Source organism: Pyrgilauda ruficollis, unplaced genomic scaffold, assembly GCF_017590135.1.
Source record: "Pyrgilauda ruficollis isolate IOZ18807 unplaced genomic scaffold, ASM1759013v1 scaffold16, whole genome shotgun sequence".
NCBI classification, from domain to species: Eukaryota; Metazoa; Chordata; class Aves; order Passeriformes; family Passeridae; genus Pyrgilauda; species Pyrgilauda ruficollis.
The window spans coordinates 6018456-6036071 of record NW_024514764.1 but is presented as its reverse complement, the minus strand read 5'-3'; the positions used below and the strand labels follow the sequence as shown (position 1 = coordinate 6036071).

The 17616-nt window shown below is 45.4% G+C and overlaps 2 protein-coding genes across 2 annotated transcripts; one reads left to right on the top strand and one right to left on the bottom strand.

Annotated features, from left to right (window-relative positions):
• Positions 1-2590: 2590 nt before the first annotated feature.
• ZP2 (zona pellucida glycoprotein 2) lies at positions 2591-8404 on the bottom strand. The gene is made up of 18 exons (XM_041462594.1): positions 8348-8404; positions 8197-8270; positions 7940-8023; positions 7769-7863; positions 6822-6980; positions 6459-6503; positions 6045-6209; positions 5496-5592; positions 5232-5413; positions 4700-4829; positions 4370-4551; positions 4200-4291; positions 3995-4119; positions 3557-3746; positions 3167-3302; positions 2993-3089; positions 2820-2906; positions 2591-2733 (listed from the first exon to the last, which is right to left on the bottom strand). Exons 1-18 carry the CDS (start codon positions 8386-8388, stop codon positions 2591-2593), a joined length of 2124 nt encoding a protein of 707 aa, XP_041318528.1. The 5' UTR covers positions 8389-8404.
• A 3672-nt stretch (positions 8405-12076) lies between these two features.
• Positions 12077-16564, top strand: ANKS4B (ankyrin repeat and sterile alpha motif domain containing 4B). The gene is made up of 2 exons (XM_041462271.1): positions 12077-12240; positions 15490-16564. The coding sequence occupies exons 1-2, from the start codon at positions 12077-12079 to the stop codon at positions 16562-16564; spliced, it is 1239 nt and encodes a 412-aa protein (XP_041318205.1).
• Positions 16565-17616: the final 1052 nt, after the last annotated feature.

Below are 17616 nucleotides of genomic sequence, written 5' to 3'. Positions count from 1 at the left end.
TCTGCAGAACACCACCAACCCCACAAGAATCTGGCAGGAGACTCCCACCCCATGGCCCCATTCCCATCCAGCTCCTCAGCCTACTCAGCTCTGGTTCACTGCCCCTTACTTTAGACATACACATGCCTTAAGAGGCAGCCACTCTCTTGGCCCTACAGCCTGGGGGACCCCAAATATCCCATGTCTAAGGATATTTGGAGCAGCCAACTGTGGTATGGCTCCTGAAGCAGCTGCTTGAGCTCAGGCTGCAGAGTCAATGCCACCTCCACCTGCAGCAGGTTCCCTGAGTAATTGCTCTGCCTTCTCCCGCAGCACCATCATCCCCACCTCACCCTGTGTCAGAAGAGAGGGACCTCTACCTGAATGCAGAAAAGGAATCTTTTTTACTTGTAAGATGAGCTTAAACTTTCCAGATAACACACTTGAACAGAGAACAGAGGGGCAGTAGCACACACAGAGAAAGAGGAAGGAATGCATGTGGCTGGGCTCTAGGGTAAGTTACGTACAAAATAAGGAACACAATCCTGTGTTTTCCTTGATTTAAATTAAGAGTCTTCATTCAAAGCACCCCTGCAATGTCCCTAAAGAGCAAAGAGCATTAAAAGAGTCACCTTGAGAGAACTATAGTTAACCCTCCCAGAAACCAGGGACAGATCTCCTCTCACATACCACATCTGACGTCTTACCCTAGGCAAACAATATCAGCCAGAGGCAGAAACCAGGCAAGAACAACATTCTCTTTGACCTATATGGCTGTCACAATGTGCAAGCTCTTTGTCTCACCTCCTCAGGCAGTAAAAATAGTACAAAATACAGAAATTAAAGAGCAAAAGTAAAGCTCTCACTGCTTCCCATACTGAAAGTACCCAAGTTATTTTAAATATCTTCACTAGCACATACCTTCATGTATGTAAGATATGCAAGAAATATTTTAGCTTATTGGGATGTTAACTAGCATGTTTACATGTCACTGTAACATTATTTAGTAAACTCTAACCATCCATCCTACAGCAAAGGTTCAAACTCCAATAAGAAACAAGGAAACTTCTCTACCTGAGCACACAAAGACCTTTTCCCCACAGTTCAGAACAAGGATGGAGAGAGGAAATATTAAGATTAACTCTTCTGACCCAAACAGGGCTAAACAGCCCATACAGTTAAGTACAACATACAGTTAAGTACATAAACCCTCTTCATCAAGGACCACTTACTTGGCTTTTGCAGAAATACTTCATATTCCAGCCAAGTGCTAAGTCAACAAGACTTAAGTACAGCAGGTTGTTTGCTGGACAGTAGCTTAAGTAATCCTTTCAACCCTAACTTCTGTCAGGCCAATGACAGTAACTGACTTGTAATTAAGTGGCTCCAATGTGAGATTCGTAGACTCATTGTATTTATATTATCATTTTGCTTAAATACTAGCAGGAGGTCTAATGACCATACTAACCATGGTCTCCACTCCATACTCTTCACGTGCAATACACATTAATACTTAGAAAATGCAGCCTGAAGTCTATTGCGTTAATAGCAGCTCACTAAAAATGCCGAAGTGGGCAGACAAGCCCACAGTCTCTGCTGTTTATGCACAGCATATTGGACAAGTGTCAGGGTCTGGCCACTCAATCTGAAACCCTGCACACTCAGAGCTGGACTCGTGGTGATCACTTTCCCTGCTCACACAAAGTTTCCAAACAATGTTTAACCTAAGGCTGTTACACTCTTACTATAGCAAAGCACTTTCACTCTGTCACATGCAATTATATTTCATGCCTCATTTCCTTGACTATGCAAAGCAACATGCACAAAATACAAAATAAGAACTGCATGAAAAACTGCCTCACCTCAGGTGGGCAGCATTACAGCTACAGACAGTGCTGTCAGTATTGCAGACAAGACAGCTTTAGCTGTACTCACATTTTTCCTCCCTCAGTTTGAGACCCCAAATTACACACTCCTGGTGCCCTTATTAAGCAGCCAATGGAACTTCCAGCCATCAGAAGACCTGCTCTGGCAGAAGGAAGTCTGTTCCACTTCAGGTTTTTCTGGTGTCCTTTCTAGGCTGCTGTACACAGAAAAGGGGGCTTGACCATATATCTCCTTCAAAGGCCTTTTGTAATGATCTGATTCCCTTAAGGACATAGGGTTTTGGGTTTTTTTTAAACAGTAAAGTTGTAACACAAATTCCAGGTGTTGCTAAATAATTTCAATAAAGCCAGGTTTTAGTTTCCAGATACAGTGCAGGGCTCATGCTTACAAGAGCAGCTAGAGGAGCTACTCATCCTGAAGACACTGGCACAACATGAAATTCTAAAAACCCAATTAAATTGAATCACAATTGTGAACAATGATAAGCAATTCAAGAAAGGAAATTGGCTACAAAGTCCAACAGGAATTGAACACAGCAGTGGTATGTTTCAGAATAAAGATGCTCAGGAAATTAAGTATTATAGTCATTGTTAAGGACAAATCTACAATAAGGAGGCATTCAGAGGATGAGCAGTGTTGATTTGCATAACTAGACGCAGGAGAGGGAATACACAACAGACATAATTCACCAAGTGACTACTCCAAGTTTATTTGGAAATGCACACTAATGTACCACATTTACCATGTATGCTCTTCTCTTTAGGCATTTAAGAAAAGCCAAAAATAGCAGCATTGTGGTCAGAGAGAGAACACCAACAGCAGTCATTGCAATGCCAGCCCATCCCTCCTTGCTCAGGAGAGAGCTCCCTGCAAAGCAAGGGGAAAGGCAGTTTGTGGAGACAGATCCTCACTAAGCCCAAGCAACACCCCCCAGCACCACCCTGGTTAAGTACCTCGGGCTGCAGACCACTCTTCTGGCACAAGGAGGACAGGGCCCCCCAGGCTCACCACAGCAGAGTTCACAGCTGCCATCCTACTTTCTACAACAGAAACACAGCACAGTTGAACCCCACAGTGCAGTGGGTTATCTTGGATCAGCGCAACCTAAAATCCACTCAGACATTACCTCGCTTGCTTCTCAATGGCCTCGGGCATCTTGGGATACACAATGGGGAGTCTGGGTGAAAACGGTGGCAGATCAGAACGCTGCAGTGGAAGTACACCTGGGACAGAATGAGAGGAATGAGACACCTGTAACAGCAACTGCTCCTACTACTGCTCCAAGTCCAATATCACCTACCAGGCCAGGAAGGGCTTTGCCACCAGAAACAAAAGCAAAAGTCTTCACTTCCAGCCTTTGGCGATAGTTAGCATAGCTGACACCACGGCCCACAGGGTGGAACACAGTCCTGTAGCTGTCCAGCTCATACTCACACCTGCCAATAAATGAAAACCAAGTCAGAACATCAGGGTAGAAAAGATTTGGGTTGTTGGTGTTGACTCCTTTAAGCAACAGATTAAAGTTTAAGGTTGAGGTGCTACCTTCTTCCTACAAATTCCAGCATCCCAGGGCAGCACTTAGAAGGCCCTCATACTTAAGGCTCTCTTACTAAAGAGGGAGCAGGGGAGAATTAGGGACTCCTCACACCCCCTGCAAAAGGTGCTTTTATTTGTGTGGTGGGGCACTCACCCATCCACAACAATATTCCACTGGGGCAGTGATCTTGGCTCTTGGGAGGCCGTTGCCCAGCAGTCATCCAGCACCAGGTGGAGGTTGGGGTCATTGCGGTTCAGGACCTGAACTTCCAGGAAGATGGGCTGGCGCAGGTACCTCACTATAGGATACTGATCCTCACGGTAGGGCTGCCTGTACGAGTCCTCTGCAAGAGACAAAGTCATTTATGCTTAACTCAGGGTGCAAAGTGGGTTTCAAGCTCTTCAACAGCAGCTGGTTGAACAACTCTGTCCAAGCGCCACAGATTTGGTGTATCTGCTTCAAGCAGTGTGGATGAGCAGGAAGGAAGCACACCAGCACAGAAGGCTATATACCAGAACAGTTCACTCATCCACGCTCCCTTCCACAAGCTCCAGATACTTCCCAGCCAACTGAGCCCAGAGCCAGCTTTACCTGGGTAGCTTAGAAGAACTAAGGAGAGGGCGCCTCGATTCACTGAAGAAGGTGGAGGAGAAAGGTTGTCTACTTTTACAGTGAGGGAGGCATCACCATTGCTGAAGGAGCACCTGACTGTTAACCTGTAACAAGGAAGGAGCAGGTGAGTCATATTGTGTGGGTAATACAGTACTGGATGGCCTAAAGAGGTTTCCAGACACACCTGAGTTCACTGTCCCTTGAGATCCTGCCCAGGGGAAGGTCTGTCCATAATGCCCTCACCTCATTCTCATAATGAATCTGCTCCCCATCAAACTGCAGGTAAATAACAGCATTAGTGATGGCATTGCCAATGCCTGAATCCCCTCCCACCAGCCCTGGCCACACACTCACCCAGTGCCTGGTCCCACAGCCATTGAGGGGGACATGAAACCGAACCCTGTCATTCAAAGGTGACCTGTAGGCTGGCCGGCACACAGGATCCCTGAGCCTGAGTGTATCCAAATCCAGCAGTGGTATGGTACTCTCAGCAAGTATTTCAAAATCCATGTAGCCATCCTGGGTGCATACAGCAGCTGTAACAGAGGTTCACATAAGTTGTCATGCGAGTCAGTGGCAGCTCTGTCTGCCAGGAGCTGTTGGTGAGATGAACTAATCCAACACAAAGTGTAACAATGAGCCATGCTGAGGGATCACAGCTGAGGAGCTGCAGGAGTCACTCACCTATTGGTGTGTGCTTCTCACAGGGGCACTCAGGGTGCATCACCATTGTCACAGTCTCCCCATGGAAGTGAAAAGCCAGTTTCAAAGAGGACATGTAGTACTGAAGTCCTGAGCAGCTCTCCGCACGTAGCTGAAGGACAAGAGTTAGTCTCAGAGTGTGACAAGAGCTCTTTTTAACATATGCACCTGTTGGAGCTGATTAACAAATAAGCCAAGCCTGAAGAGCACAGTGGCCACAGGGGAAGCTCATTTGCATTGCTCCAGGCATGCAAAATACCTACCCCCTCCAAGAGGAATATTTTCACTTCCATCTGTTTTTGCCAAAAGACTCCAGGAAACCCAAGTTACCTTGCATGATGCCTATTACAAAGTCAGTTTGCATTCATCTTAAACACATCTGCCCTCAGCCAGCCACAGGGCATGACTGACTTGACAGATGCTTAGTCAAGGTCAAAGCTACTGTGCCTCTGGGTATCAAACCACCAAGGAGGTGTGATCACACCAATACCTGTGACTCAAGGATCAAACTCACCCTGGACTTCAGGACTCCCCTGCTAATATACAGCCTGATCCCTCTCTGTGTGTCCAGAGCGATTCCATTTTCCTGAAGCTGATCCATGGGGATGGTCTTATTCTCTACATCCACATACATAAGGATCCCTGGAAAGGCTGGGATGGCAACAGTCATGTGTGTTGCATTACAGATTGCTGGACCTGCAACAACATCTTGGATAAATATAACATCAGTTCCCCTGGGGCAAAAGGGGGACAAGTTCTGATTTTTTCCATGCATTACCTGGAGCACAAAGCATTCTTGACTCCGCAGTCAGTCTACGCTCAGGAGGGCCATACATGAGCTTGAGTGCCACAGTGTAGAGCACCTTATCATTGTGCTGGCAAAGAAGATGCAGCTCTATTAGACAGTGCTCAGCTCTGATCCATCATAAGACCAACCCCAGAGGGCCACATACTGCATCAGGTTCAGGTTTGCAGCAGCAGCTTCTTCCCAGCTCACCCTTTCTAGAAACAGCTGCTGATTATGAGACTGCCAGTCAGATGTTCCCAGGACTGGCTGTAGCTACAATTCTGCTTCTAGAGATTCCCACTCACTGTGCTGCTGTCTGAGGTGCACACTGTGCCTTCCCAGATCCTTGTGCCAGGCAGTTCAGTGACAGCTGAGCAAAGCCAAACAGCTCTGCCCACACCAGCTCAGCCCAGCACTGCATGAGCCTGATATCAGCTCTGGCTTGAAAATGCTTTCCCCAGGTCTACAGGAGGGAGACAGTGCTGCCCCACACTGTCAGGGGCTGGGTAACTCCTCAGTGCTGATTCTCCAGTCACATACCTTGTAGGACACAACTCCAGTGGCAGCAAAGGCCACCTGAAAGATCAGGTTGTGGCCATCAGCTACAAAGTTATAGCCTTGCTGCATTGCTTGCCCAAGGCTTAGCTGATGTATTCTGGTTCCATCATCAACTGACAGATTCCAGGACATTGGAGCTGCTGGAACCTGCAAAGCAGGAAATCCCTGTTTAGGGAAGGAAGGCACAGAAGCATCAAGGCATTAGATTTTCATTCTGCAGGGCTGCCACCTCCCAGGCTTTACATTCGACCCTATGTTGGCAGGGCAGAACTAGGCTGCCCAACAAGATGCAAGTTCAGAGAGGTCTCTGCCCAAACTTGGACATATCAGGCTCAGCTTACACCAAAACCCCAGGCACTCCCCTCCAGCTCCCCTCACAATGTGGAAGGAACATACCTTATATTCATCCCTGAGACTTGAAATGAGTCCTGGGAAGGTAACCTGAAACACATCATGCAAGTTAGACTGCATGAACTTGCAGGGTAGCAGCAAAATCTCCACTACAACTTCCCAAAGTAGACAGCCAGCATCAGCCTCCCCTGCAGTAGGACTGGAGCCAGACTGGGTGCATCATTAATGACCATTTGCAAACCAGCTCTCCAAAGAGCCAGCAGCCAAGCCAAAATGAATGTGGAGCCAATAGACCTCCTTGCAGCTCATTGGAGCTGTCCTGAGATCCCAGACACAACTCCAGGAGACAGCCACCCTGCCTTGCAAGCCTCAGAGCAGGAACCACAGCACTCCCACCCCTCTACTTACTGCCATGAAGTCTTTGGTGCAGTTTGTTGTGCCAGCAAACATGGGAGCAGAGACTTCATCTACAGGAATGCTGTCACAGTGAGTGCTGTAGGTGATATTTGTCTCCTCTCCCACTGTGTCATTCACCATCAGCTTCAACCAGAGCTGGTGCTTACCATGCTACAGACAAGAGACATTCATTAGAGAGAGGCTGCAGTACTCACTACAGCATGAGGGCACCTAAAAGCCATTGGGACTGAACTCTAACTCCAGAGCTGGTTTAGGTGTTTGTACCAGTGCAAGGACAAGGTGACTTCTTGTTTTAAAAGCTCAAAGGAAAAGGATGAGCTCTTTATGAAAGCAGGGCAGCACAGGGTTAGATTAAAGAGCAGAAGATGCAAAGATAACTGCAGAAGTCAAGAAGAAAACTCCAAGGAGTAGCAGGTTTTAGCACCAGACAGTCAGTTGCCCAAAAAAACTAAGCTAATAAACAGCAGAACAGAGTCTTGTGGTATTTGAAATACTTAAAAGCAGTAAAACATCTGGTTTTGGTATCCCACTTACTACTCTACCTCAACAGCTATGATCAGCATAGGGTGTTAATTGTCTGTCAATACACATTTAAATAGGTTGGTGCTCTGAAACTCTTGACCTGGTCCACCTCCCTACAAGAAAACCTGTCAAGTAGTTCAAGTCCTCCACAGGAGAGCATAACATTTATGGCAGGCCAAGTGATTTAATGCATAGTTGAAACAATAAATTTCAGTAGCTTTGGGTTTGGTTTTCTTTTTCAGTTTTGGCATGAAGTGTTCTTCCATAAGAGTTTTAGATTATCAGAAGTATGAGTATCCTCAGTCTTGAAGAAAGTTAGAAGTAGAAACCCTATTAAACCCAGTCCTGTCCAGGGAAAAAATTTAAACGTCTCCTAACTCCACCACAGCAGCTTCCCAGGATGAAGAGGCCTTTACCTGCAGGCTGGAGCAGTTGACAAACAGGACACTGAGTATCAGCCTCTCATAATCCACAGTGTGGTCACAGGACACCATCTCCTCGCCACTCACATCTAGGAGGGATGTGGAAGATTAGCCCTGCAGTAGGCAGGTTTCAGCAGGAAGGGCCAGGGCAGCAGCAATACATACCAACAACACACACATGCCAGGAGTAGTTACTAAGCGCTCTGGAAAATTGAACTTCCATCCCATGCCTGTGGCAGGTCACATTCTCTGCAGAGGGAAGGCCACCATGAGTTCAGCAAACCCTCCTGGAGGCACACGCCCTGGCAGCCCCCAGCCAGGCACCCTTCAGAGCCCCTCCCATGCCAAGGCAGAGGGGAGGCAGCCCCAAGCGAACCAAAGCCCACTTCCCCACCACAGCCAGCCCAGAGAGGGCTCATTACCCAAGAGATCCTGGTCCCCCAGGCCATCAGCACAAGGGGCTAAGCACAGCAAAAACCCAAACAGGAACAGCAACCTGCAAAGAAAAGAGACTCAAATGAGAGAGCAGCAAGGAAAGGTCCCAGCTCCCCTTGTGTCCCAAACCACACTCACCACATCCTTAGGGTACTCCAGCACTGCTGCTCAAACCCCATCTCTCCAGGGCACCACAAGCTTGGCCTTGGCTGCCCAGGGAGGGTTTTATAGGCCCTGGGTCTGGCTCACACAGGTGCCACCTCTCTGCTGCCCAGGGAACAGAGCACTTGCACCTGCTGCTCCTTGAGTGGGGCAGCTCACAGGAGACCTTAAGGAATACTAAGTCTTTAACAGGTGTTGTTCTATTTAAATGTTATATCATTTTCTTGCTCTGATAATGTATTCCCTTTATTCCCATGTTAGATATTTCATGGAAAAATGCATGTCTGTTTTGGCAGTTGTTTTTTTTAATGGAGTTTTCTGTGCCAGCGTGACAGCATTTGAGACACCAGTGAGCTCAGCGTGGCTTTCCTTGGGACTATTTGAAGCACTGGTGAAGATATCATGGGGGAAAAGATCCCCAAAACCAAGGAAAATGTTTTAACAAGGCAAAGAGCCTGAATGCCAGCTCAGGACTTCTACTTTTGAGCACTCACAGCAAAAACTGAAAAAGTCCCTGTGATACAACAGCAAATGTCACTGCTCCCAGCCCTGCTGTGTGCAGGCTCTTCAAGGGATGCCCTTGGACCCAGAGCAGAGCAGCAACCACATCAGGTGGGTGTCACACTGAGCCTGGCATGGGTGACCCTCAGCCTGGTGTGGGAACTGGCTGCTCCAGAGGACATCCAGCAGTAGTGTGTCCCGGGGCACAGAAGTTTTGCCTCCCTAAGAAGTGAAGAAATAAGCTCTTATTTTTGTTTTAAATGTTGTCATCATCTCTGAATTGTGTAGCCACGATTACCCAGTGTGACTAATTTCATTCTTCTCTGAGCCCATTAGCTCCAAAGATCTCATTAGGCAAACAGAGACTTACTTGCCTCCCCTTGCATGGCCTTTACCATAACACATTTGGTGCTTATAAAAGTTGCAATGAGGAAATGTTGTGCAGGAAAATACCTCATGCAAAACAGATGGCACAACATCACTGTGCAGATTTATGCTCCAAGTTATCTACAACAACCTAACTGGTGATGCTGCAGCCTTTCAATCTAAATACTTTGTTTTACTGGCAATATTTTATTTGAGACAGTTCTCAAATTAATAGAGTAATACCCATATACACAGGGAAATCCAATAACAAATCAAAGCTGCTGGTTAAATAATTCATTAGTTTACAACACCATGTACCATCACAACAGAGTTTCTCATGGGCCTGGTAAGACATTTCAATTGGAAGTGGAATGGTTCTGAAGTTCTTTTCAAACACAAAAAGAAAAGCTTCATTCTAACTATCCAGGGAGTTTAAAAAGTTCACAATTTTGAGCTTTAGTCTCAAAAGAATAATCTCCATTCAGGCTGAGAAATTTACCTCATTTGATGTTGAATCATTTATTCCATTTCAAGTTGAGGTTTTTGGATGGGACAACAATGAACAAGTACCAGGAGTTTAAAAACAGATGAAGATTTTGTTTGTTCTTTTCTTTTTCTACTTTTTTTGTGATGCCCACTTTTACAACAGAAATAATAACAAAGCTTGCAAAGTCTGAAGCTTCTCCCCAACTGACATGGGTTTTACTTTACCTCTAATTAAAACTTGGAGCAATAGTTTCCCACTGGCTTTATATCAATAAAATTAATATTTTCAGATGTTAATGGTAAAAATCTCTCTGAGATCAACACTTGTGTGCTGCATTAATTAAGAAAAAGGCAAAATAAGGTACTTCTGTAGCAAAAACTAAGGATCTTGAAAATTAAAAGGACCCTTCTGCCACCAAATCACTTATAATGAATGTATCATGCTTCCTCTCTCCTACTAGGCACTGGTGGTATATGCAGTATGTGAATGGTGATCATTTTACCCCTGAAAAAAGGCCTAGTAAAAGATATAAAATTCAATTTAAATTCAATTTAGATTTAAAATTCAAATTCAAAATTAATAAACAGCTGATGCTATATATATATATACATGTATTACCTATCTTTGGTCTGCAACAGCTAGTTTTTCTTGTAGCTGTAAATTTAGCTCCGTGCTGAGCTTGGTTAAATAGAAAACAGAATAAATGGCTGCATTTTTATTAGAAAAGTATTCATGCAGTGCAGGAAACCTGAGAAAGGGCTGAGAGTAAAACTGTCTTCTAAAGTGGGGATGGACACTGGCCTGGGTGAGGCACAGCCCATGCTGACTGCCCTGAGAGGGCAGGACAGCACAGGGACAGCAGTGTCTGGGTGACACGAGGGACAACCAGGGCTTTGCTTTACCCTGAGCTGGAGCTCGTTATTCAAAGGTTCAAACCTGTCACTGGCTCTCCTTGTCCTCTTGGGAAGAAAAAGGTTGGTACAAGTTCATTCCTGAAGAGCTCTTCAATGCCCGTCTGAGAAAATAATGAAGAGAGAAAGCCTATTTTGAGAGGTCTCTGGTGTGTCACAGGGGCAGAATTATGGGATGTAAATGAGGTGGCAGAATTCCATTTGGGGATTGCACCAACTCTGAGCAAGGAGTTGGTTTGTGATTCTCTAATGGGGGCACAACAGGCAACAAAACCCCACTGCTAATTGCTGAGAGTAGAGTCTCTGAGATCCAGGTTAATTCAGTGAGTCACAGAAAACAGCTTGGCAAAAAGTAATGTTTATGTGGCAGCTCTTGTGAATGTGGCCAGAGGAACCCTGAGCTCGCAGCACTGCAGGAATCTGCAGTAGCCTCTTACCAAACTTCTCAGCTGCTGTTTGAAAACTGGCTTTTTATATGGCTTGCTCTTTGTAATTCTTTTGAACTTTAAGTTAGAGTTAGTCTAATTCGGTACGTTTCTGGTTGTAGAGGTAGCCCTTAATGGCACTGAACTCAGGGGAAATGATTTCTAAATCAAGAAATTTTGTGATGGGGAATGGACCCATCTGTTCCCAGGCAAGGACCACAGTGCCCAGCTGGGGCAGTGGGTGCAGGCCCATCATGTTTCCTTTTCTGGAATTCCCTGTGGTATCCTGAGAGAATCCTGCACATTTTTTCTGTGTCTAAACAGAGATTACAATACCCATCAGAAGAGTTTTTACATTTGCCAGTTTCCTGAAGATTTCCTGATGAAATGCAATTTATACAGCTGTGGTTTTGCCAGCTGTGAGTTACAGACCTGTTGGGGGTTTTATCCCCAACATCACCCTATGCATCATTTCCAGTCTGGGTACACAAGATGGTTCCATGGAAGTGCCTGGTTTGGCAGGGGAGTGACTTGTTTTCAAATACAGCATCCCAGTACAAGATGGGTTACAAAGGGCTTCACCAGTAAAGGTGATTGCTCATGCTTTTCCTCCCATCAAACTTTATTCCTTGGTGGTCACACTGCACAATCATGGCCTTTTGAAGGTTTTTTTGAGGTTCTTTTTGTACTTCAAAGTCCTTTTGCAATTTCCACAGAGCAGTCAGGCAAAGACACAGAGACGATGACTGGATCCCCTCTCTAAGTAGTCAATTATGCAGCAAACTGAACATGGCAGAGCCACCTTCCAGGAAATGAAAGCATTCCCCACCCCACAGCCTCGTTCCCTATGCAGATCTCCAGACAAAGCCTGCAAGGATGAACTTTGCCTCCCCATTCCCCTCCTCACAGGGATGTCTCAGCTTGTAATCATTAATGAACTCTCCTGTGATGGAAGAGTGACTGTGCAGCCCGGATATCGCTCAGAGCTGCTTTGGGAAGCCAGGAGCTGCTGAAAATGTCGAGCAGGTACCACAAAGCAGCGGCCGATGGCAACGTGGACCTGCTGAAGGAGGCCACCAGGAAAGACCTCAACACTTCAGATGAAGATGGGATGACTCCCACCCTTCTGGCAGCCTACCACGGGTACCTGGAAGCTCTGGAAGTCATTTGCCGGAGGGGGTAAGTTCAGCCAGCCTCCATTGGGCCTTTTGAGGCCCAAAGCTTACAGCCTGGGCCTCAAAACTCAACTACTGCGTCGTGCTTCTAAGGCCCCGATGACCTCCAGCCCAAAAGGCTGAAAATCACAGTAATTCCTTTACTGCATTGCCATAACTGCTACTTTAGTGGCAGTGGTTCAGGTCCAGAGCCTGCAGGCAGGTCTCTTCGTTGTTTTCTCAATCAGGGTTGAAGAGCCCTTCAGGTGGTCTGGCAGTGAAAGAACATCAAGGGAGCACACCATGTCCTGCAGAGAGCAGCTCCGAGAAGCAGGGCCCTGGCACCTTTCCTTCCCTCACTGGAGAAGGCTGCCAACAGCCTTTGAGGATATCTTGAGACAGGTTTCATAGAGAAATCCCTAATTTGAAACAGTTTTAGCAAAAAAATATCTCCCATTTGCTTCCAAAGTGCAGTTAGTAGGCACTTGTGAAGATTTAATGCTGTCCAGAGGCAAGGCACAACAGATAGCCTTGAGCAGTAACATCTAAAATGGCAATTTCTGTGCTTTTTTAACAATTACCATCAGGCTAAAATGGAGAATACTGATTCATAAGCCGTGGCAGGACCCTTGTAAATCATAAAAAAAAAAGAAAGAAAAAAAATGAAAGGAGGGTTTTCTACAGGTTTATTTTCTAGTAATAAAATGTCTGTATCATTTAAACGTCTTACATGGTTAGAATGTCTTATTGAAGTGGTAATTTCCTCTCCACCATCAGTACTCTATTGCTCAGAGCTACCTTTTAAGCTCTGATTCTGTAATAACATCTAATTACAGAAAATCTGCTCTTGTGTAGAGGTAGAGTTAATAAAATGTTCTTTTGCAGAACACTGAACAGATTGCAGGGAACAGCTGAATAACTATTTGGATGTGTCTGAGTTTTCTTTTATTAAAAATGGAGTTGAAAAGAATTTTTTTTCATAGATTTGCTTTATAGCTCATTGGGCTCAGGTGTGGCTGTGGTATCACAATGAAAAAGACCTTTGGACTGCGTGGTTGTTGCTGTGTCCTCAGGAGAGGCAAAAATAGATTGACAGTTTTTCAACTTGTGCAATTAAGGCAGCTCCCAGGAAACACCTGTCAATAATATTTGTCCCTGAACACCTGCAAGCCAGAACAACTAGATAAGGAACAAATAGAATATTTTTTTTTTCAAATTTGAGTGAAAAATATATCTCCTACTACATAAGCTGACAGAAATCACAGCAGATGACACAAAGATCAAAATTTCTGTATATTTTTCTGAGTCTTTTTTCTTGGTAGAGAACACATCCAAATCTTCAAACATATGTGTTTACCTCTATTTTAATCCAAGATTTCTTGACACAATCAAGAAGATGTGTCTGTCAGAGATGTGGCTGCATTCTCACTGTTTTTTTGGGGGGGAGAAGCTGAATTTTAGATGTTTGAGCTGTTCTCCAGTCAGTTAATGTTTTCCTGTGAGAAAGTATTTTAATTATTTTTAACAAATTCCTCCTTTCCTTGAAGAGGTTTCCTGAAAGAGGCTCTGAGGTACAGGGCAATGCTCTTTAGAGTGGTTGCAGATTTTAGGACTCTCAAGCTTTGGCCCTTGGAAAGCTAGCAAAAAACCCCTTTCATCTTGAAATAATTTGTCTTCCCAGGCATCAGGAGACGTTTCCTCTACTTGCCTTGCAGGTACATGAATAAAGGCAAGACCAAATAGCAGGATCTGCTCTCTTCTGTGTGAGCCTTTTCCTTGGGAAAGCAGGGAAAGGTGGAGTATGAGAACGCAGAGTAGATGTCAAACCTTGTCCCAAGCCCCACTGAGCTGGGAGCAGCCACTGGAGTTTGTCAATTGTCTGAGACTCAAAGGCTGGCAGGTTCCACGGGCAGCAGGGACCACAAGCAGCTCTGAAGGGCCCTGGGGGGACAGATGACCCGGCCCTCCCCGGGCTCAGGGTGCCCTGCCAGCTCCCTAATGCGGGAATTCAGGAGCCCAGCACGCCCAGCCACAGGCAGGCAGCTCCCCAGGGCACAGCCACTACAGCAGAGAGATGTACACATGGCTTCCACATGTCTGAGTGGAGAAACTTTGATCCTCAGCTGCCACTCCTTGTGGCCAAGCCTGAGCTCCCGTGGCCGGCACGGTTGGCTCTGCTGGACCCCTGACCTGGGGCAGCTCAGGCTGAAGGGTGTGCTCACATCTGGCCCTCAACATCTGGCAGTGCTGTTCTCCAGAGCCCCAAAGGCAGAGATCAGTGCCTGCAGGATATTTTGTGGCAGGATGTACCATGTCTTTCACAGTACAGCTGCTGTGGCACCGACCTCCAAGTCATTGAAATGCTTGAACTCCCAAGAGTAGAAATTCTCCTTGTAAATTTGGTCCCTGGCTCTGAAGTCAATAAAGATTTTTGGCTTCTGTAGCCACCCTGTTGGTTGGTCACAAGAGGACACAAGCTCTGTTCTGAGCATTGTCAAATGTGTATCTAAATATTCAAGCTGATTCTTGTCTGCAGGCAGCAGTTCAGTGTGAAGTCGGTGCAAGAGTTAAAAATCAAGCAATATTTTTCACTGGCTTTAAATTCAATTGAAAAATGTGGCATTTTATTTTCAAATGAACTTCTGCTTTTCAAACCATCATGAGTTTCTTACAGAGAACAAAAGAGCTGAAAAACAATGGCATCTCTCTGGGCTTAAACTAAATGCAGTGGAGACAAAGGAGTAATCAGGGCTTTACTATGGATCATTTACCTATTACCTAACTAAAAAGTTACTGCAGGAGCTCACTGAGTGTGTATCACTGTGGCCAGGGAGGAAACCGTCTAATATTGCCCTCTATTTGACATGCAAAAGGAACAAATCACCAAAAGCACTTTAAAATATTCCATGGAAATGTTCTTGAAACAGTTTTGCCAGTAATTCCAATGAGAATAAGTCAAAGCCTGAGCCCACTTATGGTTGCCAGACCCTGGGATGGCAAAGGAAATGTCCTGGCTCCCTTGTGGGGAGATGCAGTCACAGTCAGCCCTGTGAAACTCTCAGGGCAGGAATTAGAGCTCATGCCACACACACAGCCTCACTCAGGGCTTGTGTCAGGGGGCGCAGCCCTGTTCTAGCAGCTGCAGCCACGCTGAGCCATTGTCCCTGGGCTGTTCTCCTCGGAGCAGAGCAGTGACACGTTTGGTGTCTGCTCAGTGCCTCTGCAGGGCTCAGTGTGGGTAGCCCAGCTCACTGTGTGCTGTTCTCCCTGGCAGGGGTGACCCGGACAAGTGTGACATCTGGGGGAACACGCCCCTGCACCACGCTGCCTGCAATGGCCACATCCACTGCGTCTCCTTTTTGGTCAACTTTGGTGCCAACATCTTCGCCCTGGACAACGACCTGCGCACGCCCCTGGAGGCAGCTGCCAGCAGGGACCGCAAGGAGTGCGTCCAGATCCTGGACAAAGCTGCCACCGAGCAGAACCTGCTGAATCCAAAGAAGGTCTCCAAACAAAAGGCACAGGCCCAGAGGAATGTCGAGAGACAAATCAAGGAATGTGAGAAGCGCCAGGAGAAACACCAGCATGAAATGAACCGGAATTATATTAAAGAAAAGGTCGGCACAGTGAATTCTTCCAAAGGAACGCACTCCAGGGTAAAGCTGCCTGGGCTATTTGCTTCAAATACCACAAGTACTTTAACCAAAAACCTGAAAGATACCTTGAAACTTAAGACAAAAAAGACAGCTGACAGCACAAGAAGGCAGGAAACACAAAGAAATGACCAAGAGGATGATATGGGTAGGAAAAGTGTGATGCATTTGTTTGATGAGAGAGAGGAAGATGAATTACTGAATGACCTTGGAGAGAAAAACCTTGCTGATAATGACAGTCAGCTCTCCATTTTTCAGCGGCCAGGTCTTGGCAAGATTGTGTTTGGAAGGAATTTGGCTGCAGAGGTAAATCCTGAAACTGTGTCTTCTGAGAAAGAAGGTATAAGAGATACAATAGCCAGTGAGCTCTTTCAGTATGAAAACACTGAGAATGGCAGGGAAGATGATGCTGAAAGCAGTGCTGATGTCCCTTGGAATGAGGAAGAAGTTGTTTGGGATGATGAGGAAACAGAGAATACGCCCCTTGAGGTATTTCTGGCATCACAGATGCTGGATGAGTTTCTTCCAGTCTTCATGAGGGAAAAAATTGATTTAGAAGCCCTGATGCTATGTTCTGATGAAGATCTACAGAGCATTCAGATGGAGCTTGGGCCAAGAAAGAAAGTCCTGAATGCTGTGAATAAAAGAAAACAGGCACTCAAGAACCCTGGAAAAACTGTAGATACTTGCTTATAAATTATCATTCCTATTGTTGTAACCTACACACTGATTCATTACCTTTCCCTCTCTCCAAAGAGTGGTCAACTCTTTTCAGAAGTCTGCTAAAGCAAAAGGCAGAGAGGTTACCAATTCCTTTGGAAAGTACAGCAGGGATAACAATTTTTCTCTCTGGGTGGGTAGTTGTGGTGAACAGGATATTAAGTAAAGTATATTCTGCCAAAAAGCAAGAATGAAGGTAAAAACCAAAAAGCTTATTCTCCCAGAACTGTTTATGTGGATTGGATTTCTTTTCGTCCAGATAATTTCAAATATTAGTGAAAGCCAGGCCTGCTGCATTCCTTATAAAGCCTTTTCTTCTCCAAACCACAATGCAAAGAGCATCCTCAGAGCTTGAGAGCTTTGAGTTTTCTCCATTTGTTTCTGTAAGATAAGTAAAACCACTCTTCCTAGTACTGGTGGTATGTTACGAAAAGAATCTGAATCTTGATTTTAGCTGTGATTTATTGACTCTAATCACCTCTGAATTAATGTAAATAAGACAAATTTACTGCAAGTTTCATATATTTGTCAGGAAAGTTTTTACTTCTATATTGACAATAATTTAAAAATACATGAAGTAGCTTCCCAAGAGATGTTCAGTGTGAGTTGTATATTCCTTTCTTGTCTCATTAGACTGGATCCAGTTGCCAGCACCCATCATGTCCTAAATGTCATCAAGGCTGCTGTACTTTTAACTACAAGAAGCTGAAGTTTAATTTTCAAAATTTTGGATCTATTTTGGTATATCCCCAGCTTGGTTCCTATAGGCTGCATTTTCCATGCAAAGTCCCAGAAATGAGGATTCATATCACACACCATTTTCTGTGGGTTGCTGTCAGCCTTAGCCTGAGAGCTGTGTATCACACACACAGCTCATGAAAATAAAAAAAGAAAATGAGCTGTGCTGCTGTGGAAGCTCCTGCTCTTCACACTATCTGGAGGCGTTCACAGCAGGGTTCCCCTGTTCCCTTGGGAAGCCAGCACTATCAGATATAAATTAATCACTCCTGTTGAGTTTTGTGAATCTA

Coding starts and splice junctions, on each gene's coding strand:
- ZP2 (XM_041462594.1), bottom strand. CDS start 8,388: ATGGGGTTTGAGCAGCAGTGCTGGAGTACCCTAAGGATGTG. Junction 4,292..4,369: donor GCTGTGGGACCAGGCACTGG/GTGAGTGTGTGG, acceptor ATTTACCTGCAG/TTTGATGGGGAGCAGATTCA. Junction 3,303..3,556: donor TGGAATATTGTTGTGGATGG/GTGAGTGCCCCA, acceptor ATTTATTGGCAG/GTGTGAGTATGAGCTGGACA.
- ANKS4B (XM_041462271.1), top strand. CDS start 12,077: ATGTCGAGCAGGTACCACAAAGCAGCGGCCGATGGCAACGTGGACCTG. Junction 12,241..15,489: donor GAAGTCATTTGCCGGAGGGG/GTAAGTTCAGCC, acceptor TCTCCCTGGCAG/GGGTGACCCGGACAAGTGTG.